Here is a 13,379-nt window from a genome sequence, read left to right on the forward strand (position 1 = left end):
AATTTATTATTATTATTATTGTTATTATCAGTTTTTATTAGAAATGATATAGGCAAAAATCAATCAAATCCTTTTGTGAGTGTTCATGAAGTATAATGGATTTTTTTCTTTTTTTTTCCTTTTCTTTCTTTCCCTCCTTTCCCCTTCTCTTTTCCCTTTCTTTCCCCCTTGTAGCAGTCCCTTTTGCCCCGTTCTAGGAGTGGGCAAGGCGGACTATAGACTACCTGACGGACTGTGAGCTTCACAAAAACAGATGTGCTCTGACCCAACTGGAAGTGGTTTATGAGCAGCCACCACCTTTTTGCCCCCTACCTCTGGCACAGTGGTTTGAGACCGCCCATGCCAACGAAATTCTGAGTCACCTTGATGAGCTAAAGGGTGTCATAACATCAACATATGGTAGCATCCTGAAGCTTGATTCTACCAAAAAGGTAAGAGCATGTATACATATACATGTATGTGTGTGTGTGTGTGTGTGTGTGTGTATATATCTTCAGTGATTATACCTGATGTGCTTATGTATTTATATAGATCACTAAAAAGCTTGCTGGTGGCATTGCGGACACTGCTACCTGGATGACCAACGTTGGCAATGAGTTTGGCCAAGTCCTGAACTGTGTCCTTACAACTGGTGAGGGAGCTGTTCTGGATGAGTTGTGTCAGGGCATCGTGAAGCGATACAAGGATGCTGGGGAGCCAGAGCCAGCTGTGATTTATGTTAACAGGGACTGCTGCAGCGGGACGGGTTTGTAGCTTTATAACGTTTCCTGATAGGAATGTTTGGAATGCTGTTAATACATTTCTAATTCATATTAGCAAGCATTTCAGGCAAGTTTCTGAATGAGAATAAATCGCAGATCTGCATGGTTTCCACTAATTTGGAAAGCTAATTTACATGGCTTTTGTTGAGGTGTTTGTTCATATTTCTTAAGAGCACTCCTAAGGAGAATTTTTTAGAACGATTTAAAATAAAAATTTAGCATTAGAACCCCAGTTCACTGCAATCAATAAAACAAAAATGTATTTTAAACAGGATTAGCATATTTGTTTAATGGTGCAAATTTAAATCTAAGAAAATGCATAGGTTCTTTCCTTGTTTCTCATTGGTGTAGGTGTGACTCCAGTTCTTACCTGGTTTCGACCATGGAAGGTCACAGTGCGTCTTGATGTCTTCCACTTTATGCGACGGTTCACTGCCGGTCTTACAACGGAGCACCATCCACTGTATGGCACTTTTTTTTTAGAACTATTTAAAATAAAAAATTTAGCATGAGAACCCCAGTTCACTGTTTGCAATCAATAAAACAAAAAACGTATTTTAAACTGGATTAGCATTTGTTTAATGGTGCAAATTTAAATCTAAGAAAATGCATAGATTCTTTCCTTGTTTCTCATTGGTGTAGGTGTGACTCCAGTTCTTACCTGGTTTCGACCATGGAAGGTCACAGTGCGTCTTGATGTCTTCCACTTTATGCGACGGTTCACTTACAACGGAGCACCATCCACTGTATGGCACTTTCTGCTCCAAGTTGTCCAGCTGTATCTTTGAATGGGACAAGGATGACATCTCTCGTCTTAAAGAGGCAAAAAAGACCATGCTTTTAAAAAAACATGGGGGGCATATTCCGACAGAGGCCCAAATCCTGTCAAGCATCACCTCCAGTGAGCTGGCCAAGCACTGCAGGAGGAGGACACGGGGAGTTGAAGAAACTCGTGCCTTGATTCAAGGACTGCTGGACTCCATGTGGGAACTGACTGACACGACTGGTCTGCACCTCATCAATCCGGAGAGCATGATGCACGTGTGGGAGGTGCAACAGAAGCATTTACCCTGCATCCAAGATCCACCCGCGGTTCAGCTTTACACGAAACTGGGCTCTGGGCTACAGAAGGGAGACAAGGTTCTGGATGTACTGAGGTGTGGCAGAGGGTCGTCTTCTCTGGAGAGCTTTCATCGCCACCAGTGCACTTTTATTCCAGGTAAATTGAAATGATAAGACAATATCATGTGTATATTTAAGTAGTATTGTCAAAATATTGGAACTTCGAACAATACCTTGAAAAACATCAAATACCATTTTTAAAATGACAGGGAAAAATTGCCACAAAATAAGGCATAAAATTTGAACAGATTTTGGTCAGAAGTAAATTAACTTAAATCTTATACAACTGGATAAGTGTTTACCTATCAGTTGAAACTTTTTCTTAGGCCTCGTAGTTTTGAGGGGGGTTTATAATGGTATTTTAACCATGTGAAACATTTTGTCTTTCAGGGTGGAGATGTAATGCTCTTCATACTCAAATGTACATGCTTGAGGGTGCATCGAGATGGAACATTAACCGGGCTCATCAGGCTGTGGACATGAGTGGTACATCACATACTAAAATCTATGATGTACGTTTAATGTCCCACATGAACGTCCTCAGCAACAGAGTCCTCGGATGTACTCTCCTGCCAGAATTCATGCCCCCTGGGAAACCCACTGGTAAGATTCAACATTTGTATATTCTCTTACAATAGTAATTCCAAGCATTGCTGTGAGATTGCATGCTGCCTGAATGCTAGGGGTGTTGAAATTAATCATTGCATCGATGCATCGCGATATGGACATGGACAATTCTGCATCGTTGCATTAATAGACCATAATCGATTATAGCCTACTGACATCAATCACATATGCGCTTGTCACGCAAGTATTAAAAAATGCACCCACTATTGGTTATTCATTAGCAACACTACATTCATCACATGCATGCACTGTACTGGTTTAGCCTGATATATTCCTCTTATTACAAAATGTTTAATGACTCTCTATTACAGAAGGGAGACAAGGTTCTGGATGTACTGAGGTGTGGCAGAGGGTCGTCTTCTCTGGAGAGCTTTCATCGCCACCAGTGCACTTTTATTCCAGGTAAATTGAAATGATAAGACAATATCATGTGTATATTTAAGTAGTATTGTCACAATATTGGAACTTCGAACGATACCTTGAAAAACATCAAATACCATTTTTAAAATGACGGAAAAATTGCCACAAAATAAGGCATAAAATTTGAACAGATTTTGGTCAGAAGTAAATTAACTTAAATCTTATACAACTGGATAAGTGTTTACCTATCAGTTGAAACTTTTTCTTAGGCCTCGTAGTTTTGAGGGGGGTTTATAATGGTATTTTAACCATGTGAAACATTTTGTCTTTCAGGGTGGAGATGTAATGCTCTTCATACTCAAATGTACATGCTTGAGGGTGCATCGAGATGGAACATTAACCGGGCTCATCAGGCTGTGGACATGAGTGGTACATCACATACTAAAATCTATGATGTACGTTTAATGTCCCACATGAACGTCCTCAGCAACAGAGTCCTCGGATGTACTCTCCTGCCAGAATTCAAGCCCCCTGGGAAACCCACTGGTAAGATTCAACATTTGTATATTCTCTTACAATAGTAATTCCAAGCATTGCTGTGAGATTGCATGCTGCCTGAATGCTAGGGGTGTTGAAATTAATCGTTGCATCGATGTGGACATGGACATGGACAATTCTGCATCGTTGCAGTAATAGACCATAATCGATTATAGCCTACTGACATCAATCACATATGCGCTTGTCACGCGCGTATTAAAAAATGCACCCACTATTGGTTATTCATTAGCAACACTACATTCATCACATGCATGCACTGTACTGGTTTAGCCTGATATATTCCTCTTATTACAAAATGTTTAATGACTCTTTATGGCAGATGAACGTATAGCTGTGGAGTACTTGCTGGCGCAGTCTGACAGAGGAGACCTGCTTTCTCCACTGGAGCATGTTGAAATCACTCCACCAGAGACGCAGGTTGACGTTCAGCAGGATGAGTGTCTGGATGTTACAATATGTGATGCAGCAGACATCAATTTAGATGCACACACCCATGGCAGTTCCAGCAGTCATGATGATTCATTGATCTCCTCTCTGGTAATGTCAATTTTCTTGATTATTCTTCATTTAAAATTGCATAGGAATGTTAGTTTAAATGAGCAATTAATTAAATTATTCAGTTAATTAAAAGATTATTAGGTAATGCTGTACAATAAGTTTTAAGTTTTTTAACATTAGCTAACCACAACTGTTAACATGAACTAATAAAGAATCTAATCTCCGCATTTACTAATGCATGATTAAACTTCAAAATGCTAACTTTAATGAACCTGAACTAACATTAACTAACAAAAAAAGTTGTATTTTTATTAACTAATGTAAACTGAGATTAACAAATATTGGAAATGTAGTGCTCATTGTTAGGTCATATTAATGCATTGACCATCCTTAACTAAAGAAACTTTTTGTAAAGTATGACCACTTATTAAAACTAGCAAACTTTTTGAACACTCAGTTTTGTAACCCAATTTTGTTCTTCTCTTACAAATGTTTAAAAACAATCTAGGAAACCAGTCTTCCAAGTGGTGGCGCTTACAGTCCTGATATTGAAGACATTTCCTGCGCTGGGCCCAGCACATCAGCTCTGGTAAAGTTTCTAATACTTGATGCTGATGCTTGTAATTTGTTAAGAATGGTATATCAAAGAATAAACTATTTTGTAATGCAGGATTTAGTTTTTCCCCATTTTCAGGACAGTAGATGTGATTCAAGGGGTGTTCCTGGATGGGAGGCAGTGGATAACCTGGCAGGGTACCTCGTCAGCCTCAACCGCACTATCACTGCTTTGTCAACCAACGAGATAGCAGAGATTTTGCGGTTGTATTGGTGTCTGCATGCCATTGATCGGTCTCCCTCCACGTATTCCCTTAAGTGCAAGAAAAATGTCTTGCCAGGTCGCTGGAGAGCTTCTCGGAAGCGTAGTGGCTCAGCCCCTGGTCAGCAAGCGGCTGAGAGGTGAGTTAAATTGTAGTGCACCCGTGTTAAACTTGAGTCTTATTTCATGCTGCCTGTGTAATAGTTTAATTCCTCTGTAAGGCTAAAAAAAGAGAATTGTGAAGAATCATGATATAGGACCTTTTTTACAGTGTGTGCCATCATAAAGTATCCCACATTGCCTCGTTTACATCTGCATAAAATTCAAAAACATAATTAGTCTATATGTTTACAAAGCTATAATGAACCATGGAATAATAACATCATGCATTATACAATCAATACATACTTTTATCTGCAGACTGTTCATGACCCATGGCCAGGCTGCCCAGAGACCTGATGTCAACAGGATTTCAGAATGCGTCACACTCAAGCTTTTGAAGGAATTCAGGGAAGCCAGAAACAGGCCTAAAGACAACAAGGGCAAAATCTTCCCAATTCCTCAGGCAACTGTGATGACGTATAGTCACATCAAGCAGCTGCTTGAAGACTGCAGAGAAGTGCTGGACAAGACCAACTTGGTGCTAGTTACGATCAACAATACTACAGTATCATCTTGGTGAGTTGGTTCTTGGCTTCCTGAGTTCACTTTAGTAGTACATTCCCATGAACAAGTGCACTTCAGTAACAACTACTGAATGAGCTATTCTAATTCCAAATTTGTATATTGCATAGATTAAATGTATACATTGTTTCACAGCAGCTTTACATCAATATTAATGGTTGGAATACTTTATTGCTTAATATTACACAGCTCTCAGTTCAATATTCTGATTGGTCAGTTGTGACATTTTCAAAGTCAGTTTCACACAATAATGACCATCATCAGTAGTAGTGCTGTGTAACAGGCTACTCATCTGGTTATCTGAAGCCAGCACTATTTCAATCATCTCTTGAATCACACCATGAATTCTCTTTTCATTCAAACCCTGTGAGACCCAGATGAGCATTTGTTATTCATTGTTGCTATAATCTACAGTCAATATTGGGGAAAGACAGACCTTGGAATGTTGCAACTGATCAACCAGAATCAAGCATTTTAGATAATGTACATCTAGCTGGTCATCACTGAAAGGTGTTGAAAACACAGTCCCATTCAGGATTTATTTGCATGATAAATAATGCAATATTTAATATATACATTAACTAATGCTTCATGTGAGAGTACTGTAGGATAAAGTTGTAATTTTAAAAGCAGTTGTGCTATAAGCTAAAAATGCTTGTTTTTCTTTCCCAGGCTTTTAGACCGACAGAAAAGAACTGATCGGGACACTTTGTTGCAAGAAGTGAAGCTTCCCCAGCAGGTTGATTTGGCGACTGAGCCACTACCAAAGCCTAAAGTGCTCCCATCAGCACCTGTTGAACATAAGCATGTTCCCATTGAATTCCAGGAGCCTGAAAATTGGGAGGGTGAGGCAGTTATTCTGCAACGAAAATATGCGCGAACTGGAACTGCAGCATCTTCAATTGTACACACACACACTGGGCTAGGAGGCGCATTTCCATCTGGCACTCCTGCAGCACACAAAAAATTTTTCTGGCCTGGGGCTCAACACTTTCCTGGGTGGCATACCTGGCCTGATTGGTCTTTTCTGCCGTATCCACCATCAGCTCCACCACTGCCTCAGGGATGGTCTTCCCTTCCACCAGGCCAACAGCCATCAGCTCCACCACCTCCTCAGAACCGAAAAAGTGCTTGGAGACTGCACAAGGCAGCTCTTGAGGATCAGGTGGCAAGAGGGGAGCCACCAAAGAAGCGTCACACAAAAGAACATTACCATTACCAGTGTAAAACATGTGGCCACACAAAAAGCAAACTTACTTGCCATTCCCAGGTAAAAGGAAAGTGGTACTGTCCAGCATCTGGTCAGACAATTACAGAGTGGAAAGACTCTCTTTAGGTTTTATTTTGTCTTTAATTTCATACACAGTCAGCTCAGTTAGTGCATTTTAACTAGTACATTAAGTAAACCAAGTACATTAAAATTTAAAGGAAAGCTCTTAAAGTTGTTTATATAAACAATATAAATTATATACAATTAAGCTGTATTTGTGGTTGTTGTTGTTATTATTATGTGGTTTAAATTTGTATTTATATCTTTTATCAGATTTGAAAGTTGATTATTATGATGTAAGTATATACAATTAAGCTGTATTTGTGGTTGTTGTTGTTATTATTATTATTATGTGGTTTAAATTTGTATTATATCTTTTATCAGATTTGAAAGTTGATTATTATGATGTAAGTATTATTATTATTATTATTAATAGTATTATAGTTATTTAAATTTGTATTTATGTCTTATATAAATTATGTCATATTTGAGCTTTTGGAATAAAATATTTGTGGAAGTAAGTTTATATTATTAGTAGTAGTAGTAGTATTAGATATTTAAATTTACATACAACATTTTTATTATAAAGGTCAGATTTGAAAGTTTATTATGTAAGTATTATTAGTTTAAATTTTTATTTATGTCTTATAAAAATTATAGATGTCAGATTTGAGCTTAGTTTATATATGTATATACGTGTGTGTATATATATAATTTTCATGTACTGTATATATTTCTGTTCTTAATATTCAAATAATAACACAGTATGATCTCAGTTAAAAACGTAATATTTTAATTGTCATGGGTACAGATACTCACTAAAAACTAAATACAATTGAGTGCTGTATGTATTCATGTTCTGCCACAACACTATAAATAGCATTAAAATCAAATATCTTAACACAAGTATAAATATTATTCCAAAAACACCTCTTCCTTTCAAAAGGGGTTAACACACCTGGTTTTCAGGTGTGTTATTATATGAGTTAAATGATTAAAGTCCACATTCATGATGGTTGATGCCTGAGAATCAGCATTGTAGACACACACACACTTTGGTTATAAACACCAACGTAATAACTGTTCAAGTGTCTCAGGACTCTTGATGGTATAAAACAGTAAAGGATTTTTTTCACTTTGTAAACCTTGATGTAAAGGCTCAATATATAATTACAAAAATGTAAAACTGACAAATCTGGTGTGTACAGGTAAGGCAGAATGCGTGTAAGTGCATGTTGGCAGATCCTTAATGAAAAAAAAGAAGTGTGTGACCTGATCACAGCAGATGAACAAATATGACAAGTACTGTTGTATTCAAATTCAAGTTACAGAATGCTAGATATAAAAGGTCAACTGATCACTCTTTAGTTGTCAGGCAGGATTGGCTAAGTTAGCGGAATTACAAGTCTGCACATATCAAATGCATGTGAATTGTAAAAAGTATGTGTGCAGTCAGAATAAACAGGTTGCACAGGTATAACTTAACAATAACTGCATAACCATCATGGTATTTGTGATACATGTGCTGATTTATATGATGTCATCCTTTTGTAGGAGCCTGAGTTGTAAATTTTTTGACAGTGACTATATGTGGCTTGTATACCATTGGAGATGGACATGAATATCTAAACCCATTTCAATTCATTTTCCTGATAAGATTGTGAACATCAAAAACAGTAATTATCAAATCATCTTCTGCCTTGTCTTGAGGACACACAATTATATTTCTATTTATTTACAAGGATTCCATGACAGTAAACATTCTGTCTGCAACATGGGAAAAAAGAATAATTTATAAAGACAGTTGTAGTAACAACATCTACTAATACATGCTCCAAAATGTATTTAAAAATTGAATGAAAGAGATAGTGACACTGAGAGTACAATAATCTAGTTAGCACAGTCTCTCCAAAAGGGCAAGGCCTGTAGGCCAGGTCCCATTTTACATAATGCCATGTGCACAGTTCATGCTGGCCAGGTCAAGGTCAAGCTTTATTTTTAAGGGCAGTGGTGCCGGGTCTGGCTGGATGAACATCAATTGCACTGGCTGTAGCCAGGATTCTTAGCAGTTCAGCTCAGCTGCTCCAGGTAGACAGAGAGCAGAGGCTGCGGAGGGAGAAACTCTTCCTGTTTGTTGACCACCTCTGTCTGTCGAGCACCATTACAGTCAGAGCCTGCAGAAAATCACACACTTTGGCTCACACAAAATTTTATTACATATGGGTCTTTCTACCATTTTAGAAATCAGTTATTTTAGTATCGCTGAGATTTGACTTTTTTTGATGATGTTTTTGTCTTAAATACTCACAACGCCATATGCATTGGCAGTAGCAAGTTCCTGTACTTGCTTGCAGCTAGGGATGGGCGATATGGGCTTAAAAATGTATCACGAATCACGATCATTTCTGATATTTATTGTGATCATTTAGGGAATCCTGTTTTTTTTTTAGAGAAAAGTATTATCTTTCCTATTTTTATCCAAAATAGGGTGTTGTGAGCAGTACACACGTAATGTAATGACTGTTTAATTCATACTGGAAGCCGGAGGGCGCCCTTGCACAGAAACTCCACATATGCATAGAAGTAACGCTCCAGGAAATCCCTAATATGGACAGAGGTATCCAGTGATGGCTGTAGCTGAATAAAACTCAGATAGAGAAACTTTAACTGAGGAAACCTGAAGACAGTAAACATGCGATTGCACAAAATATATGGTATCTGTGTTCTTCAAGCAATCTTGGGTATTTTTATAAGGATAAAGTATATATATAATGCAATGCTAATCGACATAGCTTTCATCACTGTATATAATGCTATAAAGTAGTATGATTTCTGCCTTATTCTGTGATACGAAACCACGTCTGGTCACAAAAATAAGTTATTTCAAACACTCGACTATGTTATGAAGTTAATATGGAGAAAAAGCACGTCAATAAATAATATCTTTGTTGGACAACAGGTTTGTAAACAGGCTCATACACATGTAAAACTGTATCGCACACGTGCTACTGTAATACATTTATTCAAGGCTCAGACTGATTTTTGTCGCACTGAACAGCATTATCCAAACCTGTTTCAGATTGTAGAAGGAGCTGCTTAATTTCACGTTACTCCACACAGTCGCACACAGAAATATGTCAACAACTAGACTTCAACAACTATCGTTATTATCGCGAGAAGACTAATTCTTATTGTGGGGAGAATTTTTACCGGTATATCGCAAACAATAAGATATCGCCCATCCCTACTTGCAGCAGCAGCAATAATTTACAACTACAGAAATAACCAACAGCAGCAGCGTAGCAGATCTATTCCACCAAGACCAAATACATTAACATTGTCATATCAATCACCATGCAAAAATCTTCAGAGAGTTGTCATGATTAAAATATTTTTATATTTTTATCTATATATTTTTATGGATCTTCTTTATGCACCAAGAGCTTGTAACACTCCAAAGAGAGAAAGGACAAATCGGAATCACATCATATGACCCCTTTAATTTTTAATAGCTGTCAAGCTCCAAAAATGACAAGTACCGTGACTCTACTCCACATGGATTGTGTGCTGTATTCCAAGACTTCTGAACTGATAGCTTTGCCTAAGGGAAAGACCTACATTTAAGATGTTATTCTATGAAAATGTCCTGTTGTAGTTCTCATAACTCATTGTGATTTGAATATGCATAGATTTAAATGTGTAGCTCTTGCAATTGGTTCCAACACAGCAAAACAACAACAAAATGTCCATCTGTGGAGTGAGCATGCCCTTTATATGAATGGATGAATAGCAGAAAGTTGAAAACCTGATCTCTTCAGCTTTGACTGTCACATCCTGTTCTTGAAATCCTCATTATACTAATTGGCTTAGGAGACCAGACAAATAAATCTCCTCCAAACTAGGCACAGACAACATAGCACATAGTTTGTGTCATAGTTTAGACAATAATGTTACTGAATGTTTCTGTTTGGACAATATCTTAAAAATACACTGCTGATTTTAAATCTTTATGTAAAGAACTGTAATCCATGTCCTTAGTCTGCTTGTCTTCAGCAAACTGTTTGTAAGCTTTCTTGTGCATCATCTTTAGAAGAGGCTTCCTTCTGGGACGACAGTCATGCAGACCAATTTGATGCAGTGTGCGGCGTATGGTCTGAGCACTGACAGGCTGACCCCCCACCACTTCAACAATGGGCTGGCAGTACTCATACGTCTATTTCCCAAACACAACCTCTGGATATGACGCTGAGCACGTGCACTCAACTTCTTTGGTCGACCATGGCGAGGCCTGTTCTGAGTGGAACCTGTCCTGTTAAACCACTGTATGGTCTTGGCCACCATGCTGCAGCTCAGTTTCAGGGTCTTGGCAATCTTCTTATAGCCTACGCTAGGGCTGTGCAATTAATTGAAATCGTCATAAAATCTTGATTTGAGCTTGCGCGATTTCTAAATCACTTTATAGCACGATTTTCCATGCCCCCGACCTCCCGCAGTATGCTATCCGAACCAATCAGAATGCAGCATGCCTAAATGGAGCAGGAGAACAGAACAGACCGGGCGGGCATACAGAAGTAACGGCAGGTTCACATACTCTGTCTGTGGTGCGCATTTTTTCCACGCCCATGTTAATGGATCAGAGTGTTCACACTGCACGCGATTGCGCTCCGGCAGTGCACTCCAGGAGCGGTGCGTCTGCAGCAGTCATGCTGCGATCGTTTCCGCACAGTCTATTTCTGCTGTGCTGCACGCGCTGAAAGTGACAGTGCATTATTCGCGGTAAAAAATAACATAGATTGACACGAAAATGTAGTAATTACACCATAAATGAATATAATTAAAGGGATTTGAAATCAAAATAATGGATAAATGTTGGGTTTGTGGTAAACAACCGCGGATCAGGAGCGGACTGCAAAAGACTGTGCGAAAGCAAAATGAGTCCGTGCTGCTTCTGCACCGCATACACTGCAGATGGAGTACGTGTGAACTTGGCGCAACAAATCTAGTTCAACATCTGAGGCAACGCCACAAAGAGCTCTATGACCAATGCATGGCAAAAAAAAATCCCTGGACACAGGATTTGTTTATTTTTTCTGCCATATGTCTATTCTAGAGACATTTTGTTAAACCTTTACTTAGTGATTATTTTGCCTTATGTCTGTTCTAGAGACATGTTACAGCTTTTTGATACATTTCTAATTGGTTTTCTTTTGGAAATATATATTTACAAAAATGTGAGGGGTGTACTCACTTCTGTGAGATACTGTATGTATGTATGTAAGTACGTATGTATTTATTTATTTATTTTTATTTTAGTTGTTTTTTTATTATTATATTTTATTATAAAATTATATTATATTTTATTATAAAAATATATATTTTTTATTTTATTATATTTTTTTATTTTAGAACAAGTTAAACAAAACATAATAAATGTTGCTTTGGTAACTAACTGAAATAAATATATATATATATATATCATTTATTAAATATAATTAAATAAAACTAAAACTAAAACCTAATAGTAATAACAATAAAAAAACTAATAAAAATGACAAAAGCACATGACAAAAAAAACCCTGAAACTTAATGTAAGAATAAATAGAAAAATAAACAAATAGAAAATAAAAATAATAGAAAATTAAAAAATAAAATAAAAGCTAATACTAACAAAAACTATAATCGTATATAAATAATCCTAAAATGACACTGTCATTTACTCAATTTCATATCATTAAGTGGAACAAAAATCAAAAACAAAAAAAACTAAACAATGAAACTTCCATACAATGAAAGTACTTTGTAAATGTGGTTGCCAAGCTCCAAAAGGTACCACTTTATTTTTTTTTACTTTTAGTTAACTATAATAACAACGGTAGAAATTACTGTAGTGGAAAATGCTGTTGCTCACGTCTAATGGCAAAAAAGTCAAACAGGCATGTAAAAACAGCATAACCGCTAACTTAGACTTTCAAAATGAAAATAATTCTAAATATTAATAATAAAAGTGTATACTCAATCTCTCTTTAAGCATAGAAATTGACATGTCACTATAATGCAGCTAAATAAAGATACATTTAAAATGTAGCAAAAATAAGTAAAAAGTTAAATTAATGAAATATTATTTAATATTTGTCACAAATGTTAAATTCAACTGTGTGCTAGGCTTGCTGCGATAGATAGTGTTTTCGGTTTACGTTAAGCTGCAACACCGGTTATGTCATTTGCCTACCGCGGCACCGCCCCCCACTGTCGTTTTGATTTTTTTTATAGTAACAACAATAATTTAGCCTAGTTCAGTTAGAGGACAGGCACTTTTAAAAACTAAACGCTCAATGCAGCGTGCCGAACTGTGCGCGAACGACAGTGCACCACAGAGCAGGAGTCAGATTTTATTTATCATGTGAGGAGGGTGAGTCGAGCTGACTGACGAGAGTGAGGTGAGAAAGACAAGATGATGGCAGAAGATTGATTAGAAAAAAATGCAAAGGCACCGCCTCTTTGGCAATATTTTAGATTTTGAAAAGCCTATTGACTGGATGTTTTTTTAAACATTCGTTTTTTTATTTATTTGGTTCCACAGTGTTTGCTGATTACTTTATATAAACTTTGTATATTTTATTTTACATCAAGGTGTATATGCCGTGCCTCCAAGCTTTCTTATTCGTTTTGCTAATAAACGTTC

The 13,379-nt window shown here is 37.2% G+C and overlaps 2 protein-coding genes across 2 annotated transcripts in view; one reads left to right on the top strand and one right to left on the bottom strand.

The window, feature by feature from the left end:
- The first annotated feature begins 1,457 nt into the window (after nucleotides 1-1,457).
- On the top strand, nucleotides 1,458-6,763 carry LOC107550521 (uncharacterized). The gene is made up of 9 exons (XM_016231825.1): nucleotides 1,458-1,980; nucleotides 2,428-2,486; nucleotides 2,822-2,912; nucleotides 3,204-3,416; nucleotides 3,748-3,965; nucleotides 4,435-4,515; nucleotides 4,621-4,883; nucleotides 5,164-5,421; nucleotides 6,100-6,763. The coding sequence occupies exons 1-9, from the start codon at nucleotides 1,458-1,460 to the stop codon at nucleotides 6,761-6,763; spliced, it is 2,370 nt and encodes a 789-aa protein (XP_016087311.1).
- A 760-nt stretch (nucleotides 6,764-7,523) lies between these two features.
- The window catches only part of r3hdm4 (R3H domain containing 4), a 19,629-nt gene continuing 13,773 nt past the window's right edge, over nucleotides 7,524-13,379 (bottom strand). The window contains exon 8 of the mRNA XM_016231852.1: nucleotides 7,524-8,871. Within this exon, the coding sequence (XP_016087338.1) occupies nucleotides 8,768-8,871 (104 nt within the window). The 3' untranslated portion in view covers nucleotides 7,524-8,767. The remainder of the gene's footprint in view (nucleotides 8,872-13,379) is intronic.

This window comes from Sinocyclocheilus grahami, unplaced genomic scaffold (genome assembly GCF_001515645.1).
Source record: "Sinocyclocheilus grahami isolate Dianchi unplaced genomic scaffold, SAMN03320097.WGS_v1.1 scaffold400.1, whole genome shotgun sequence".
Classification (NCBI taxonomy): domain Eukaryota; kingdom Metazoa; phylum Chordata; class Actinopteri; order Cypriniformes; family Cyprinidae; genus Sinocyclocheilus; species Sinocyclocheilus grahami.

Excerpts from the sequence above, each read along its gene's own strand:
- LOC107550521 (XM_016231825.1), top strand. The coding sequence starts at position 1,458 with ATGTCTTCCACTTTATGCGACGGTTCACTTACAACGGAGCACCATCCA. Across the intron at positions 2,913-3,203 it reads CCAGTGCACTTTTATTCCAG|GGTGGAGATGTAATGCTCTT; the intron begins GTAAATTGAAAT and ends TTTGTCTTTCAG. Across the intron at positions 3,966-4,434 it reads ATTCATTGATCTCCTCTCTG|GAAACCAGTCTTCCAAGTGG; the intron begins GTAATGTCAATT and ends AAAACAATCTAG.